The sequence below is a fragment of the Grus americana genome, chromosome Z (genome assembly GCF_028858705.1).
Source record: "Grus americana isolate bGruAme1 chromosome Z, bGruAme1.mat, whole genome shotgun sequence".
Lineage (NCBI taxonomy): Eukaryota > Metazoa > Chordata > Aves > Gruiformes > Gruidae > Grus > Grus americana.
In genome coordinates this window covers 898,448-917,441 of record NC_072891.1, presented here as the reverse complement: position 1 = coordinate 917,441, position 18,994 = coordinate 898,448, and the positions used below count along the sequence as shown (strand labels likewise).

The 18,994-nt window shown below is 43.9% G+C and overlaps 1 protein-coding gene across 7 annotated transcripts in view; it reads left to right on the top strand.

Annotated features, from left to right (window-relative positions):
• Position 1: 1 nt before the first annotated feature.
• WDR7 (WD repeat domain 7) overlaps positions 2-18,994 on the top strand; it is a 136,216-nt gene continuing 117,223 nt past the window's right edge. For 3 of the 7 annotated variants that reach the window (XM_054811001.1, XM_054811000.1, XM_054810996.1), the window contains exons 1-5: positions 1,425-1,553; positions 13,654-13,825; positions 14,988-15,094; positions 16,812-16,890; positions 17,410-17,584. In XM_054811001.1, the coding sequence (XP_054666976.1) occupies positions 13,667-13,825; positions 14,988-15,094; positions 16,812-16,890; positions 17,410-17,584 (520 nt within the window). In that variant the 5' untranslated portion in view covers positions 1,425-1,553; positions 13,654-13,666. Of the gene's footprint in view, positions 766-1,424; positions 1,554-2,343; positions 2,541-2,909; positions 3,116-13,653; positions 13,826-14,987; positions 15,095-16,811; positions 16,891-17,409; positions 17,585-18,994 lie in introns of those variants that run through there. The other 4 variants (XM_054810994.1, XM_054810995.1, XM_054810999.1 and 1 more) reach the window with 4 other exon arrangements.

The window sequence follows — 18,994 nt, the reverse complement described above, 5'->3', positions numbered from 1 at the left end:
GGGCGCTGCCTCTCGCGAGAGCCGCGCTCGGTCATCGCCATTTTGGGAAAGGGCAGCGTGAGGGGAGAGGTGAAGTTGCCGTCAGCCATTTTAGTTAGGGGCAAGCGCGGCGAATTGTGGGTAGGTGCGCCATCTTGATCCGGGACAGACAGGGCCGCAGGCGCCTGAGGAGGAGGAGGAAGAAGAAGAGGAGGAAGGTTGCTGTAGCCTGGGTGCGAGCCCTGCCGGCGGGATAAGGGCTGGGCACTGCGGCTGGGAGCGCTGACAGAGCCTGGCCACGCTGCAAGGGCCTAGATGCTGTCCTCTCCTCGGGAATGGGGAGGAGGGCCTGCACACGGGCCTTCCTGCTCCGGGGCCCACGCCAATGTTTTGGCCAGGGCTGGTTCTAGAAACGTGGAACTAAAAATAAGCCGTATTTTATCCTGCATGCCTTCTGTTAACAAGAGTTGAAGCAGAATCTTGCTGCTCCACTGTGATTTTTGAGGCTGCGTGGAGCAGTGCTCCGACCAACACTGCTGAGGTTGCCTTTGAGACTGCTGGTACCAGATGTACAAAGTCAGCCAAGAAACCCAAACCACCACCTTCCCGGCAGGCATCGCCTGCTGCGTTCGAAGCTCACTAACGTGTGCTGCACACTGTAACGTGGAACAGAGGAGCTGCTGCAGTCGGGCCCCCAGGAGGCCACTTGTGCCCAGGCAGGTCCCAGCCTCCCTGAGGACGCAGACCTCCCTGGGGAGCCTGGCCTGGTCCCCGACCACCCTCAAGGTAAAGAGGTGCTCCTGCAGGCAAGATGGTCTCCCTGAGCCTCCTCGTTAATGTGTACGATGGTGTTACGGATAAAACAGTATAATTACTGTTTAACAAAATGAAAGTGTTTAATATTTTTATTAGCACCTTAAGAAAAGTGAATGCTTTCTGTAAGTCAAGCCTTTTAGAGCAGCTAGTTTAAAACAATCCAAACATGAGAGCAAGACAAAATACCCACTTCCGTTGTGATAAAATGCCACATGACTTTGATCAACGTTGGCTTCAGGAATGTATTATTCTAGGACAGCTGGAGAATCTCTCTTCTCCAGCTGAAAGTAATTCACAGGGAACAAAATCGAGAGGCATTAGTGAACGTGTCTGTTGAGCACGTCCCAGGATAACTCCAGGAAACCAGGAACGCACACCAGGACCTTCCCTACCGTCGCGCCGTTACCGACAGCTGAGCTGTGCCTTACCCCTCGCGGCCTTCCCCTCCCGCAGCTGGCCGAGGACCGCGGGCCGGCCGTACTCGTCGTGCCCGAGCACGTCGTGCGCCGCTCGCCTGGCCCTGGCCCCGGCCCCTCCCTCCCGGAACCCCACCGCAGAACGGGGCCGCTCCGCCGCCCGGTTTCCATGGCGACGCCGGCTGGCTCTGCCTGCCGTCAGTCACGACGGCCGGGGGCTTTGCGACAGTGGTGGTAGGAGTCACGGCAGCCGGCGGTGTCAGCTGGTCGCCGCACCGGGCGAGGGAGTGCGGCGGGGGGCGCGGCGCCCGGGGATTCTCCCCACCGCCCCGGCGGGGACAGGTGAGTGCCTGCCGGCTGCCGGCAACCTTCGGGCAGAGGGTACCTTCCCCCGCGGCTGGGCGGCCGGCCGGCCGCTGTGCCCGACCGGGCTCGTTGCCGGCCCCCGCGCTGCCCCGGCCCCTGGCGAGGCTGGCGGCGGCTCTCGGGTCCCCCCGGGGCGGTGGCGCGGGCCGCCATGTTGGGCGGGGGGGCCGCGGCGGCCGCACCTGCCTGGGGGCGATGGCAGCCTCCGCCCCCAGCGGCGGGGCCCCGGGGGGCGGCAGCAGGTGGCGGCCTGCGGGCTGCCGGTACCTACCCGCTGGGCCGGTGCGGGGCGGGAGGGCCTCGCCGTAGGGCTCGGCCTGGCGTTCCCCCCCGGGGGGCGGATGAGAGGGGCTTGGTGCGCCGGGAGCCGCGAAGGGGCGGTGGCAGGACGCCCTTGTGCCGGGGGGAGCGGCGGGGCAGCGCCGGGAGGAGCCCCCGTTCCCCGGCCCTTCCCGCCGCAGCCCCCCCCCCCCCCCGGAGCCGGCGGCACCCCGGGGCAGGGCAGTGCCGGGTACCGGCTCTCCACCCTAACGCCTGGAGTCTCGGGGGGCTTGTGCCTTCAACAAGTTCCAACGCCCCGTCCTGTGTCACCGTGGGCTTGGGCTTCTCGGTAAGGCTTGGGCCTGTCACCGGAGCCCGCAGCGCGGGGCCGGCTGTCAGTGGGATGGAGAACTCTTCGGCTGTTAGCGGAAAGTTATCTGAGGAGTGACACTTCACACAGGAATAATCCTTTGTCGGGACGGGAATTACTTTTAACGCCAAGTTGTTACGTTGCGGCCTTTCTCATCTATTTCCTTTTTCTGCGGTAGCCGTGGTATTATTGGCAGCTGGGGATATGATTTACAGTTTGCTTTGGATAACTGTCCTTCATGTGATCATGACAGTTTTAAACAGGAAAAATATATGCGGATTTAGTGTGTCATCAAATTAAGTGCCAGAGAAACCTGCAAATGGCTTTCAAAGGTATCTATTAACTGTAATGAAGGATTTAGAATCCCAAATTATCATTTCCTCCTCTCTCTTGTTTTATAACCTTCTACATATACACGGAGTGGTGGGTTTTATGGGGGGGTAACCAATCTTACCTTTGTATTGTTAAGTACTTTTAAGTCAGGCTTTTGTAGTCATTCACTCAGCTGGGGCAAGGGGCAAGCAATAATCTTTCATGGGATTGTCGCTGTTGGTATTGCCACCTGGAGATGAAGGAAGAGCTGCTGTCTTAACTAGTTACTCTTCAGTTTGTTTTGGAACAGTTTGTATTTGTTGAATGTATTTTTCCTCTTGAGCGTGTGGGGAAGGTCTGACAATGATGTCTATGATATTTTTATTTAGATTACTGTAATGGCCAGTTGAAGTCCAACAGCCCTGTGACAAGTATTGTCTCTGAGTGCTTGAAGTACAGAGAAGTTACATGATGTAGCGCTGCAGTTTGGAGATAGCTACTACAGATAAATTGACTGAGGGGGAGCTAGAGGTACTGGCTGCACAACACTATGCAGAAGTCCCTGATTTAAGAAAAAAAGCAAAGAAGACATGAGGTAACAAATTTTCAATCAGCAAAGTACATGGGTATAGAAGAAGGCTAGGTGCTGTTAATTGTTTAATCCTTGATCAGCATAATGATAACGACAGTCTGGTTTGTTAGTCATTATCACCTGGATTGAGATCACCTTTTCACTTCACGTGACCTTCACTGTAGCCTAACAGTTTTGACTAAGTTCAGAATAGTAGCTTAGTTTTCTTTTGATGAGTGGGGTTAGTGAGGTCAGTGTGAATATTCATAGTGTGCTGTCTCTGTGAAATTGAGGCCTTTGAAAAGTCCTTGCACCCCTTGGTTACGTAGGGTACGTCAGTTCCCCTTGATAGCTGTTGGGGGCTTCTTTGTGTGTATTGACACAAGTAAAGCTGAGTATCAAAATGAATGTAGTTGGGAGTTTAACTCCCCAGCTGCTGTCCCATTTTGGGTGTGCATTTGTGCGTGTGTGCCCGTGGCATTAAAACTCCCGGATTACCTATCTTTTTGCCAAGCCGGTCTCCTGACCTCGCTGTCATCATGAACAAATTGTTTCTTGGCTGTACAGCTAACAAAATGGATTGTGTTCTTCACCTCTTTACTGATAATACTCTCTTAGTGAAAAATGACATTTTAAAAATACTTTTTTAGCATAGTGTTGCAATAATCTTTTTGTAGTTGCAAGTCAGAAAGGTGTGCTGTTAATTGGATGCAGTATAAAAGTACAGTCATCATTCTCTAAGTCTTGTAGTCAGTGGTTATCAGGTGCAAGCTGAAATGATAACGGTTGGTGTCAAAGTGTAAGACCTATATATAATCTCAGGGTTTTATTTGCTGAAAAAGTATTCCCTTTTTAAAAGCTTTCTCAGACTTCTCAGTGGGCGTGGGTTTACAAAGGGCAAATTGTGCACAGCTGACCTCACAGCCTCCCACAATGAGATGACTGCCTTGGTGGGTGCCTTGACTGTAGTAGGGCTTCAGCGCCGTTTCCCACAAGATCCTTGCAGACAAGCTGATGGCGTATGGGTCTGGATAGGTGGACTGAGAACCCTGGAGCGGTCAGGCTCAAAGGTATTCTGGCAGCGTGAAGCCCAGCTGGAGGGTGGCTGGGCACTGGCACAGGTTGCACAGAGCGAGGTTGTAGAGTCTCCATCCTCGGAGCTAGCCGGAACTCGACTGGCCGTGGTCCAGGGCAACCTGCTGTGGCTGAGCTGGGTTTTGCAGGGGCTTGGAGTGGATGATCTCCCCGGCTGCCTGCCAGCTGTGGCTGTTCTGCCACTCAGCCTCCTTTTGTTAGGTTAATGATACCTTAAGACAGCAAAACTATTTTGTATTTGATCCCTTTGTAGTGAGTCAAAACTAATTCCAAAAGACTCTGAAAATTACTGATGGGCCTTCAGAAACAAGTGGAATTTAACTGGCATAGCAAACTTTACTGACCATTTGTATTTAATAACAGAATTGTTTGTTCGTTCACCATCTACTTCAAGGTGTCATGATCTAAATATGTGGGTTCTGGTAGTGAAAGATCTCTGCAACTCTGGGTAAAGTAGTTAATTTTTTTCTTCCTACTTCATTAATCCTTTTTTTCTATGCCCAAGTATTAAATGGGAAAGATAATCTGTAACTAAATTTAAAATCATCAGATTTTTATAAAATGCATTGGATTATTCAAATGGAAGCCATGATATAACAGAAATACCATAAATGTATAATTGTCTTTATGTAAATGGTTTTAGGAGGGGTGTTACAATGCTTAACTAATGTCTTTTTGAATGAAGGATTCTGTATGCATGAAAAATATTAGGCATAAAAATTGCTGTTCATTTGAAAATATGCAATCCACTTAGAAGGTTTGTCCTGATGTCATGGATGGCAGCCATCTCTGTACTTATTGGTGGCAAATCTGAATAATAATGTAATTTAAATTCTGCTGAAAATACAGAAAAATGGCATTAACATGTGGTAAACATTGATAGGGAAAGGAATGATTTATTCTTAACCTTTCTGGGTTGCTTTGTTTGAACAGAAGCACAGTTACATTTATTTAAAAGCAGATGTTCATTTGGCAGCCTTTAATGGTTCGTTTTGGAGCTGTTACATCCTGAGAGCATGTATGATAAAGAAACAGTCAATTCATAGATGTGTTTTTTTGGCAGATTCTTCTAGTGTCCACACATATCCTAAGATTAATTCTTTATATGCGTGTGCTTTAATTGAAATAAATGGGTTTGGAAAGAGCTCTTCTTGGCTTTTGCTGTGCTCTGTTAGGACAAAGCTAGATTTACTTATCTTTTTCCTTCTTTCCCCAAAGAAGTGTGCCTTTCTCCTAGTCTGCCTTGTATCCTTCCCATGCGCCTGGTGTACCTGGGTCCGTCTCCCCCAGGAAAGGGGCTCAGCGCAGCACAGGGCTCACTGAGCTCCGTCCGGGCAGCCCCAGTGCTGTAAAGGCATGTGAAAGTGCTGAAGTACTCCACGGATCTGGCTGGGTTTACGTGCAGCTGATGTTTGGGAGACACCACTGTGATTTGCTCCAGGCCGGAGCGATCCGTAGCACTTTGACTTGCAGCGCTTCTGAAGGCCCCGGGTAACCGTAAATTCCAGTGGGGTCACGCGTGGCAGATCAGCTTAGCACTTGTGCACATAGACTGAACCTAAACCAGGCTTCTTTTGGTGACAGAACTCAAGTTACTCTACTGAAGTTACTACCAGTGTTTTAAAGTAGTGCGTGCAAACAGTTAGGGCTCAGTGCTGTGAGAGAGGGAAGAATTTGTGTGCTTTTGTCTGCCTCTCTGTGCTTTCGGAGTCACCAGCAGATCAAACGAGCTGGGCAGCATGTTTGGTCGAAGGACGACACTGATCGTACCTTCTGGTTATCTCTTCCAGGGACATCTCTGATCCCGTGTTCTGTTCTTCCTTCCTTTTAGCTTTGTTTTCTACTTGTGCAGTCTGCAATATCATTATCCCTGCTTCTTTTTAAACCTTTCCTCGTACATCTACCCACTGAAATACATGAGAGCGAGGAACTCTACGTACGTGCCAGATGCTGTTCTGGCCACAAGAGTTTCTCTTTCCCTGCATACAGGGCAGGGGAATGCTACTGGCTAGAGGATTATGTCCACTTGCTGGTGACAGGCATGAAAGGAAACTCATTGTTCCAGGGCAATGCAGAGGGGAAGAAGTCACTCTCGCTAGCTGCTGGGCTTCCTACTATAAATTAATTTTGTTTGGGTGCTTTTTCTGGCTGTAAAAATCCTGACTATGGATGCTGTTTCAGGGTAAATAACTTGAGGCTTGCAAGGTTTAATGAGGTCTCAAGGCTTCCCATCATGACTGGAAGTTGTGGGAGAACTTGAGGAAATTGCAAATAAAATGTTCCTGATCCAGGAGCAGTTTGTATACAGGTGGAGGAAGGCTTGTGGATTTTTTTGCCTGTCTGTTGCTGTCACTTGGAAAGATAAAAGTATATGCAGAAACTGGATGGACAGGAATGCTAATCACTTTTTAAAATACTGGAATTATTGTGAGTTGTGCCAGAAGGTGATAACACATGATAAAGGCTTTGAGTCCTGCTGAATCTTTTTGTTCAGGTGTTATTTGGATTTGCTGCATATTAGGTTTATTTTGTGTGGTAAATGAAGCAGGGGACCCAGAAAAATGACATGGCTCTCCTTTTAATCTGTTACAGAAACAATTGTTATAAAGCACTCTGACCGCGCATCTGACCTTTGTCTTTACACCCGTGGCTATCCTACCTGGTCATTCCCCTGATTATACTGAACAATAAGCTGCTGTTAACTTTAACATTTTCTGTGCATTTGCCTTGTACTTTCATCATTGGACTTTGAAGTTAATTCTATGTTTTCTGATTGTAATTTTGTTCAATGGGTTAGCTGCGAATAGTTTACCGTAGCTTACTAGTCCTGAAAGTGCTAGTTAGCATTTAGAGGACTACAACTTGATAAAGGTGTTTATGTGAGTCTTTGATTTGATATTTAATATGTTGTTGTTAAGAAATCAATTTAATAGTTTTACTCAAATAGGAATTTATCCCAGATCAGGAAATTTGCCTAAATACCAGCCTTAGGCAGTGCAGTTGAAAGAGTCACTTGACTATTCTACCCCATTAACATATTATTTTTAAGTTTTTTGAATCATGTGCTAATCTAAAGAATTACTCTCCCTTTAAATACAAGGAACACAACTGAGATCTGTGTGTATAGAACTCTAACTGGATTATATTTTGACCATATAGTGGACCTAGTAACAAAAGTATGGAAAAGGCTGAGGCACTCAATGCCATTTTTGCCTTGGTTTTCCAGGGAAAATGAGAATCCATAGGAGCGGACAGTGGCTAATGCGGTTGGGAGCCTGCTGTCTGGCTGGGAGGCGGTGGTGATGGGGGAGTTCCGATGACCGTGGAAAGCCCTGCATCTGCACTAGCACAGCCTTGGGGCTGCCTTGCGGGAAGGGAGCTGGGCGTCCCCGTAGATAAGGAGCTGTGTCTCCTGTGGCCAAGAGTTTCTGTACCGGGTGGTATTAGCATGACTGTAGGCAGTGGGACAAGAAAAGGAAGTACTGTGTGCGATCTGGGGCTTCCCGGGGCGAGGAGCACGTTGACGTGTTGGAGTCATCCCAGGGTGTGCTGTTGGGGTGACTCAGCATTTGGGTCTGCAGTTGGGTAAAGATACGGCAGCAGAAAAACGAAGATCTGAGGTACTTTGATTGAAAAAATGAAACGCGTCTTTATTTTATATCTTTCTAATTGTTGTGTCTGGCAAAACATGCCCCGCTACTCGGGATGATTTGGTACATCTTCAAAGAGACAGCGACTTAGGGGTGTAAGTAGCAGTTAGCCACCGCAGGCGAATAGCAGAGGAGCCAGCTTTATTCAGAGGGAACACAAGAGACTGGCTTGGGGATACCAAGCAGCACCTATCGGGGTTGTGCAAAGGGATTGAAGAAGGGGGGCTTTGACTCCAAAGCTGTGTGTGGAAGTGATTTGCTAAGGTACTGCAAATGATAGTGATGCCGTGATTTACATTGCAGCTCTCGCCTTACGAAAAGGCAAATATGAGGGAGAGAAAAGATCCTTTGTTGTGGGGCAGAGAACGAAAAAGAGAAGCTCTGCTTTTGTCAGGTCTTTCCAGGAAGGTCTTGTTCCACATCCCTGTGTCTGTGTATTTCTTGTCTCTTTGAGGGAGGTAATTTGAAGCAAAATAACTACAAGTATGCTTTTATACATACATATATGTATGTAGGGGTATATGTATGTATATACATGTGATAACAGCAGCTCATTCTTTTATTGGGTGTTTGGAGGAAGGAAACCAGGATTCTGGCACTTGTGGAAGCAGCAGCGATAAACCTAACAATCCCGATGAAGACAGAGGAGTATTAAGCAGGAAGAACTCTGCTCAGTTTGATGTCTCCGTTTTCCAGTTCAAAGTTCCAGTTCCCTTTTCTGCAAAAATAGTTTATGCTAGAAAGGTATAAATAGCTAGAATGTGGGATTTCATTTGTAATGACTCACCGCGGGCTTTTTGACCATTTGTCAATGGTACAGTGTTTATTTGCTACTGTAGTTTGTCATCATCTGTAAGCAATCAATAATTTTTTTACATCAATGATAAGTGAGTTTGGGTTTTTGCAGGGGATGCATTCAGTGTTCGCCAAGGATAGAGAAGGGTTGTTCCTTGTAGACCGAATTCTTCCGCTGTTCAAATGAACTTGTGGTACTTTCTGAAAATGAAGTTTTTTATGAAGGCGTTGCGGTACCATAATAAAAAACTAGAAGGAAAGAGGTAGTTTTTCTTTTTGCTCTCTCTCCCAAGGGTTGATATGAAATATTCTAAGAATTCTGTTTCTCTTAGATAAAAGTTTTGAAATGTGAGTATCTGTAAGCCTTTAGAAAGTATTTTGCTGGTAACGTTTCAGTGCTTTCTCTCACGTTTTTCTGCATGGGAAAGATAAAATACATGAGATGACTTATGTGCTAATACTTTTGTGTGTTGCAATATCCTATAAGTTCCTTTTGAAAATTCAGTTTAAGTATGTATGTATAGTGCTATTGATTTTAAAGTTTTTATAAGTAGTTTGGAAGAGCATTAAACTGCCTGCAAAGTTTCAAGGAACAATTTTGTGCCGTGGTAGGGGAGCTTCTATATTTATCCAAAAGTACAGCCATTTGCGTTGTCGAAACAATTGAGTGACACGTAAATACTGTGACTTGGTCCCTGAAATGTGAGCGGTGGGAGATGAAAGGAACGAGAAGAGATTTTTGTGTTCCTTATTGGCCTTTTTACTCCTAGATTTTCCACCCCTGAAATTATTGATGGGTAATAAATAAAGCAATCCATTAAAACTTCGTTCCTAGATTGCACTGATGAGCAAATAGCATTTACAGGCCTGAAGAAAAAGCTCGGAGGAAGCGTGGGCAAACAAGTACTTTTGAGCTGGCTGCTGAACCAGCGTGGCTTCTAGCCGGGGGGAGAGGAACACAGAGGTGCCGTCGTTCAGGATTCATTTTGGCACGGTTTTGTGCTTCCAGTCCACGGTAGCAGGGCTGCTGGAGGGAGCTTTTTGCAGGTAGCAAGGGAGGAACGCTCTGTAAAGAGTGGTGTACCTTGATTGGTGTTTGGGTGCTTTAATATATCTAAAGGAAAGACATTTCCATCTCTCTCCGCCTTTCCCAATGTGTCTTTCACTTCATTTTACTATGAAAAGTGGGTGGTGAAAGAGTTAAATGGGTATTTTTGTTTGGTTTGGTGATTTTTTTTTTGTTTGCATTTTTTTGTATTACATCTAGACATTTCATTTCTGGTTTTCACTATATTTTTATGATTAATTCTTTATAAATCAAGTATTTTTAGAATTGTAGCTCTTAGTAATTAGTATTCTTTAAATTTTTAAAGTTATTTTATTGTTCTGTATTGTGCTCATCCAGACAGAACAATTGATCTACCGTTGTATAACAATTAACACTACATTTACAGGCACGTTCTACAACTACTAATTCCAGGGTTACTTGTTATATGTTGCAGTAGATGAAACACTTGATTGTTGGTCTTTATTTATACTTGCTCATTAAATAACAACGCTTAATAAAATAAATAGTTGTTCATTAAGATAGTCCTATCAGATGCAAGAAGAGCTGGCATAAAAGGGCGTCTCATGGTAAGTGATACTACTGTGTTTATGACATGGATTTTGTGAAAAACTGTGAGGCATCTCTCAATGCTCAGAAGTTTGAGGCTTGGCCCGTAAGCTGTTTTACAGTTTGTAGTACTTAGCTATTCATTATTCTGCTCTTGCTCTCTTCCCTTCCCCCAATTTTCCATGTGCATTATCATGTTCGATTTCTCTGGCTGTGGGTTGTTTGCACTGGGAGCATAGGCAGCATTTGTCAAAATGAATAAAACCCCTACTTTCTTGAAGAAATTGCACTGTAGTTTTTCTGTAGGCAGGAGGTGACGTTAATTTCTGTTGAAGTCCATGTAGTACAGTAAAAAGCAGTATTTTGCAACAGAAGGTGCTTTTGATGCAGAAAGCAGTTGTTTCAGCGTGGGAGTCACCGTGGGGTAACATAAAGTCAAAAAGTCAAGTTCATGGTTGGTGCAAGCAAGATTTCCGTCCTTGCCTCCCCTTCTGTCAAACCCGGGTTTGTCTCGCTATGCTAAAGCTTGGTTGATTCAGCTCCCCCGGCTTCCGCAGAAATGCGTGCTCCCTTTGACGAAGGGGCAGGTGGGATTGCGGTGGGGTGGTTGGCAGTAGCGGGGCAGCGTGACCCCTCGCTCCTGAGTTAGTTCCTTATACCCGTCGCTGTTGTCCGCTCAGAGCGTTGTGGGGACGCAGAGAGGAACTGCGGGCATCGTGACGGGGAAGGGCAGTTGTAGTGATCCTGGCTTAGATTCAGGATGACCTTTTTTTTTTCCTTTTGTCATAATTCAGAATTTTTTTCCCCCTCTTTAGAAATGCTGTAAAATAGGCTTACGTATCTGTGAACAAATGGAAATATTGCTGCATTGCTCTAGCAAGATCATATATGTATCTATAGGAAGTCAGGAAAATATGTATCTTTAGAAAATATGTCTTTAGTGAATCCTGCCTGTGTTTGGAGTTTATACTCCTCTAAATCAGAAATTCTGCTCTGGTTTGAGCTGTGGTAACTTCAGAATGTAAACCTCTACAAGATAGGACATAAGGAACATTTATTTATTTAGCATACTTGTTTCACCCATTCATTTATCACAAAGTGCTCCAAGCAATAACTTTCCATAAGTCAAACTTTTACTGCGCCAGAGTAGAGTAACTCCTACAACTCTGAATCCAGAATAAGAGACCAATAAGAAAATGTTGATTGTTCTTGACATGTTTTCTCTGCTTGACGTTTACACATGCCATTTTTCAGGTGTTTCTAGAGATTAATGGGAACTAGAATGGATCTTGCATGTGTCTTACATAAACTCACTGTTAGTACAATCAGAATATAACTTAAATCCCAGCATTTTTATTTATTAAGCGCAGAATAGACCTTAAAAGGTCAATGATGAGCTCAGTCAGTCACCAGGAAAGCAGAAGCAAGTGTGGTATTCAGTGCCCTGTTCCTGCACGTGGACTTTCCCGTGTTCCCTGCCCAGGAGACGGGCAGGCAGCCCCAGCGCCCTTGCCCCGCTGCAGGACTGGCAGGATGCGGACAAGCTCCCTGTAAGCCTACGGTATAAAAACACTGAAGTGGTTGGCAAGCTCAGGATGTTGCTAACAAAAACAGTGGTTTGTTTTGGTGTTTAAATCTTGTGCTAATCCTCCAAACTGTTTTTTATTACTACAGCTTGAGTTTTTGTGATGCTTTCTTTCTCAAAGTTATGATTCAAACAGGTTGGTTGTTCTCTCTTTCCCAGACACCAAGAAGATTCTGGCTTTGTTACAGATAAACATTTCTCCATGTTATTTGTGTCAATATATTTATAAGATATCAAATGTTGGTATGAAGATAGTGTGGCGTTTATTTCTTGTTGGATAGGGGCCAGAATCTAGTTCATATGTCAGATCGTGGTGATCAAACCACCTTCGGATATTAAACACATACACTCAACAGACTTCTGTTTGAGTAGCTGGCTGGTCCATTGTTGCCTTCTGTTTCAGTACAAATTGGCTCTTAACAAAAGAGGAAAAAAAAAAAGAAGGAAGAAAAAAACCCACGTTTTAGGTCCACAATGAACTTTACAAAACTTGTCAAATCTGCTGAGTCAGTAAGTTTGGCTGCAGACATACTGCAGTGCCATGGAGTTTTTTTCTTGCAGGGCTTTTTTCCCCTGTCTGGGATTCACCAGTGTAGCAAAGCTCCCACAACAGCCTGTGTCGTGCCACGCTTTCCCCTCAGTGGGAGCAAAGTCCTGGATCCTGCAGTGCCGTGATGCCGGGGGTCACAGGACTTGTCAAGTCTCAGTCTAAATCCCTTCAGGTCTGGTTTGGGATTGAGCTCGGGGTGGTTGGCAGCAGTGGAGAAATGAGGGAGGATAAGTGGGCTGCACTTGTTGTATTTATTCCTTTCTTAGCTTGCTTTTAGCTTGCTTTAGTTCTAAATAGTGTCGATAATGCTAGTAAGAATTCTCACCCCTGATACCACATCTTTTGATATTGCATGTCCTAATTCCTCTTCCCTTATCGCTCCGTCTAAGCAGCTTTTCTTGCACGCAGTTCTGCCTGCCGTAGAAGGCAGGCTGTAGGAGTAAATCTTCACTTCTCTGCCGATATTAGGGAGCTGACACTTTGGAAACATTTCCCAGCAAGGATGAGAAACCAGGAACTGAAAGGTTCAGAACTAACATGTATCTTTTAATTAGGCTATTTCTATTTTTAGTTAGCTTTTATTTTTAACCTCTTCAGCTGTGTGTGTGAGGGGGAATGAACTATCAGAGTATGAATGAAGGCATGGCATTAACCTTGACAATGTTTTCCACTTCTAATTTCACTTCATGCAGGATACTAGATACTCCAACACAAATATAAATTTGAAAAAACGATGTCAACGAGACACGAGTATTTTTGTGCGTAGTCATCTGTAGAAAGCTCTAGAGCCTTTTTTTGACTAAAGGTTGTTGGGTTTGCAAAGGGGATGAACTCTACTATTAGACATATAATAGCTGCTGTAGCCCTGGGACTTAAAGCGTTTGTTACTTCAAAATTAGTCTGAGAGAGTGAATTTTTGGCAAAAGTACCTGTGCGCGCAGGGAAGTGCTATACGTGTAGGGAAATGCCACTTTGAAAAGTATCTCTTGCAAAATTGGGAAGTTATAATGCTACCACAGTTCACTGTATTTTTCAAGTGGCTGTTTCAAGAATGTTATTTAATCCATATCTGAAGATGAACGCATTCCCTGATGAGAGAAGCGGTGATGGTATGCTGTATTTTATTTGAAGCGTGGCACATATAGTGACTGTTTCCTTTGTGTAGTGTTTATGAGGTCACTTCAGCCTAATTTGTGCAGATAAGAAGGTGCTGAGTGCAGGAATGGCAGACTTGCTGAGACTTAATACTTGTTATCTTGGTTCACTTGACAGCCGTGAAAGCGAAATGGCAGGAAACAGCCTCGTCCTGCCCATCGTGCTGTGGGGCCGCAAAGCCCCCACGCACTGCATATCCACCCTGCTGCTCATGGAGGACGCGTCCATGATCGTCACCGGCTGCCACGACGGACAAATATGTCTCTGGGACCTTTCCTTGGATTTAGAGGTAAGGCTGAAGTCTGTAGAATCTTCATTTCCTTTGTGTTTAAAGTTGTTGCCAGTGCGATTTTATTCTTCAATATTATATTATCCTTTCTGGTCTTCAGTTCTTTCTGCGCCCTGTTCACTTGTCCTTTCTTCCTCCCTCGCACGAGGCCTGGAGTGACCCTACGTGCTTCCCGTAGGGAATATTGCAGATTAGAAAGAGACAGTTTTGCTCTTGAACTTTGTTGCTGCTTCTGCAGTAATTTCTTTTAATTACTTTTTTCTTGAGCTGCTCTAAACTAGTTGTTACTGTCAAGTTTAGCTGCTTAATACTGTTATGTGAAAACAGACTCCAGTGGTCAGAGGACTGTACTTAAGGAACTTTTTAAGGTTATTACTTTATTCAACCCTTTTTTTCCATGACAACTAAAAGAGGAAAAAGGCTAGTAGCAGAGAGAAAAGTTGATGATTAATTGGTTTATGCCAGTGGCTGCCCTAGAGTTGACATCTGCAAGTGTCTAGTTTGAATATAATCTCAGAGTTTGCCTTGGTACAGAGAGTTTTAAAGTCTTGGAATGGAATAGCAAAACAATCCTTTCTTGTAAAAAAAGCACCATGCTTCAGGAAAGGTTTATACTGAATGCTAAAAATCTCAATGTCTGTGAGTTGCCCATATAAATTATGTTTATGTCTGGTGTGCTTAAAAAGAAAGAACTAGAAAGTGACTGGTTCTTTCTAGAAGGGACAAATAAAGGGCAGTTTTCTTTTTTATCTTTAATCTATGCGTGGGCTTTGGATAAACTTATTTATGAATACATAGGGTTGAGAACTATGTTTGATCAGGGGGAAGTATTGTTGCAGTACAACACAATTTTTTCATTAAATTAGGCCAAATTCAGCTTATGATTTAAAAATATTGTTGGCATGAGGTTGCTGCAAAATGCATTTTTTTTCACAAATTTGCATTAGAGTATTAGGTAGTAACTCTCTTTTTCCACGTACTGTAACAGCATTCTGTACAAACCCTTTCAAGATTATATATCCGCTACCATGCTAATTGTGTGTGTGTATATTAATGCATATATATTTGTTATATGTAAAATGACAATCTGGAGTGTGTATATTCTGGTTAAATAATAGTGCCGATGTTATTTTTACTTCGCATTTTATTCCCCTGATTCTAGATTAATCCCAGAGCTCTGTTGTTTGGTCATACAGCCTCAATTACTTGTTTGTCAAAGGCCTCCGCTTCCAGTGAAAAGCAGTATATAGTGAGCGCATCAGAAAGCGGGTGAGTCTTCTGCGGACTTATTAATATGCAGATCTGTTAAATAATGGCAACGGAGGGTAGAGGAGAGATCTGGTCGTTTACACACTCAATATTTTTTACTTGGTATAACGTCCATAGGTGCCCCAAACAATGGGGATTGCAGTCAGGTAATTTAAAGAAAATTAAAGTTATACTCTGTAACTTTTAAATAAAATACATTTTGTACACTTAGATTTTTAGCCTAGATTTGAGGATAATTTATTGGAAAGATATACAATTTGATAAATTACAGGTCAGAGCTTTGGGGCCAACTAGTTTTGTCATTCATAACTCTCACACGTTATTTCCCCCAACCTCTTCTCCTTCCCATCCTCTGCCTCAGGCTGAGTACAGGATCTTTAGTACCCGACCGTCCTGGACTGGGAGAGTACTGTCAGCTGACAAAGGCACTTGTTCTGCTGCGGTTTCATGCTTAGCTTTTGCTGTCTGAATTCAGTTCCCCTCCTGCTATGGAGAGGTTTTTCTCTGTAACTACTGTTATCATCAAGAGTCTAGAAGAGCTTTTGAGTTTCTAAGTAGACATGCCAGCACTTCAGCTACAAATGAATCATCGTCCTCCATGGACTTGCATTGAGATGGGCGGTGCTTCACTTATGTCCTACGGCCAGCCATCTCCTAATACTGCTCATTTTTTAGCATCTCTCTACGTATTGAGGTGCAATGTAGGTTTAAAATGGACTGTCTCTCTTTGTGGAGACTGTTATTCAGGAATAAAAGTAACGTGTAATTACAACTCCTTTTCAAAGTTACGATATTCCTTCTTAAACTAGTGGAGACTTTGAACATTCTTAGCTTTAATGCAGTTAGCATGTGTAATCTGTTTTTAAAGTATGACTTTCCACTTTGCCTTTTCAAAGTTTGCTTTGAAAAGTTAACATTTCCAACTCTGTTGTCTTTCACTAGGCAAAATGTTTGACCTGAAAGTATTTGCAAAGGTATTCTTTCCCAGAGCATCACTCTGTTCTTGAGGGTTGCTTTTTTTTATTGCTGTACAGAACTTGCTGTTTGAATGACGGACTCTTCTGGTATGCTTATAAAAGCTTATAAAAGGAAGAAGTAGTTTGTGAGTCTGGGGTTTTTTTTGGTTATTTGCTTTTTTATTTTTTTTTGAAAAGGCTATTTATCGAAAGGCAGACCTCCAGGCTGAGGCCGATTTTGATCAACTCTGAGGAAGAAATTTCTGAACCTCTATGTATATAAATGTAGCTGGCCAGGTATAGGCCTGCTACGTATCTAAATAAAACAGCTTTTTATCTGCTGCCCAACCCAGTTCGAGTTTCTTGAATTCTGGTTTCTTCCTCACAAACGTGGAGAGGGCAAGCGGATCTTTGGGCGACATAGTAGGGCAGCAGAAGTATAGAATGACTTGAAACATTTGTGAGAGAAGCAAGAAATTCTCACTTACGTACTTGCGTTTACATAACGTTGATTGTTTATGGTGAGCCTTAGCATTTCACTTGTTTCCCCTTACCTTTGTGGGGAGGAAGAGATTGTGTAGATTCAGGTAGAAGGGCTGGAAACTCAAGTTGACTTTGTGTTTCCTTTATCTAACTACAGTTCTTATAGTCACTAACAAATGGTTCAAATGGTTAAGTTTCTCCCAGTGTAAATGATTTTTAAACCCTTGGAAGATTGAAATATTTTCCATGTAGTTTTAATCTGCCTTTTATATTTTTAGGGAGATGTGCCTGTGGGATGTAAATGATGGGAGATGCATAGAGTTTACTAAACTAGCTTGTACTCATACTGGCATACAGGTTAGTACTTTGTGTATGTTCTGTATTGCAAAGCACGGATAACTATAGATCTGTTATCAAAACAGGGCTGGTTTGTTTCTTTTTAGGCTTAATAATGACATTATATGCATACTGAAGTATCTTATAAATAGTTTATGCTGTATCATCAAATGCCCTAGAGCTGGAAAGAAGTGCTGTGCTTCAGCACTTGAAAAAATGTATCATAATTAGTGAGAGAGGCTGGAAAGAAAGGAGGAAAAGGAGAAAAGTTTGGGAGGAGTACTGCCAGGGGAGTGGGAGCATGAGGAGGAGCTTGGCAGGGGAGGCTGAGGCAGCTCCAGGCGGCTGCAGGAGCGGGGTGTACGGGGTGAGGATTGCCATGGGAAGGTAATGGGGAAAAAGGGGGCCTCTGCAAAAACCTGGTAACTTTTAAACATACAGGCATTGGAATGTATTTATGAAGTTACAGTTTTGATTAAAAATGAAGTAGTCAATGTCTCACATGGAATATAACTTCTGTATTTGTTAATATCCACTCAGTTCTATCAGTTTACAGTTGGGACTCAGCGTGAAGGGAGACTACTATGTCACGGACATTATCCAGAAATTCTTGTTGTGGATGCTACCAGCCTTGAAGTTCTTTATTCTTTATTATCAAAGATATCTCCTGACTGGATCAGCTCCATGACTATCATTCGATCCAATAGAACACAAGGTAATTATTTTTGTTGCTTTTATTATGGCATTGCCTCCCTGTAAGAGAAACACTGTTTTCAACTTTTTGGAGAACTAGAGGAGGACCTAGAATGTTACTTCTTGTGATCTTGGGCAACACCCAACAAGCACTAACCTTTGCAGAAAGTGGAGTACACCTAGTTGTTTCTAGTCCCTGAAAAAGAGGCTAGGTTAATCTCTCTCTTGTCTCTCTTGCTGTTCCATGGACTGAGAGTTTTGGCTCTGGCTAAAACTGAATTGCTTTTTCATGAGCAGAACCTGAGATCTACCCAAATCAGTCGGCGTGTGTGTGCGCTCAGCAGGATCTGGGCCCACCTAGTAAATAGATTCACTCCTGGCAGCTTCAGTGTGTGCGTGTGCTGCAGTCTGAAGGACAAGGAACCTTCCTACAGCAAGAGTGATTTTTTTTTTTTTAAATTATTTTTTATTTTGAATAAAAGCACATTCCACCAGGGTGATAACTTTTTTCTCTTTGAGAATTGAGAAAGAGTTCTGGAGAGCACTCTGACAGTGAGAGCCTGGAAACTGGCACAAGACCGGAGGAAGGGGTGCAAGCACTCTAAATGCTAAGGCTGTCACCTGCGTTACTAATGTGACGTGTAGTATGCATCAGGATCATTTGGCAAGCTATACATTGCAATTTTTGACAAGATATATACGTACCACGAGTATTTCTTGTGATTAGTAACTTTTTATAAAGCGCTGTCATAACATTTTCAAAGCTATTATTGTAGGAAATGTATTTAAGGAATGTGCTGATCAAAGTACACAATAGGATTAAAAACCTGAAGACTGTAGAGGGAGGAACTTCTGCGATCGATGACAGTCCGTTTAGTGGAGAGGTGTGGGAGTTGGCTCGTGTTCAGCAGTGGGTTAGTTGACGTGGTTTGAAGGGATACTTGTCCACACGTCTGTTTTGCTCTGCTAGTTTGTGTTCGTTTGCTAGGCTTTAAATTCTGGCCACTGAAGAGGAGAGGGGTTGCGTTCAGGTTCTCCTGGTGGGGAGACTTTAATTCCCAAGAGGTTTGGGGAACGCTAAGGAAGAGAAGATACTGACAAAAGGAGAGACTTTTATCTTGAGTTGAGGCTGAGAGTAGTTGTAAACTGAGCGTTCCCAAAGTCCTGGGGAGGGAAAGCTCAACTGCTGTCCCCACAACATCTAAGTTGCTGGGACAACTGGAAGTGAACAATGGTACGAAGTGTTTCCTGATACTGCCTTTAATTTGATTTCTTCTTTTGTAATCCTTTTTGTATTGTAACCAAGAAGTTGCCCCTTGGATTTTAGTCTTCCACCAGACTTGTCTGGTAGAAACAGGAATGTCTAGGAAGTCTGACTAGCACTTGATATGCTTTGGGTTTTGTGAAGGTAAGGACACTAATGGAGTGATTT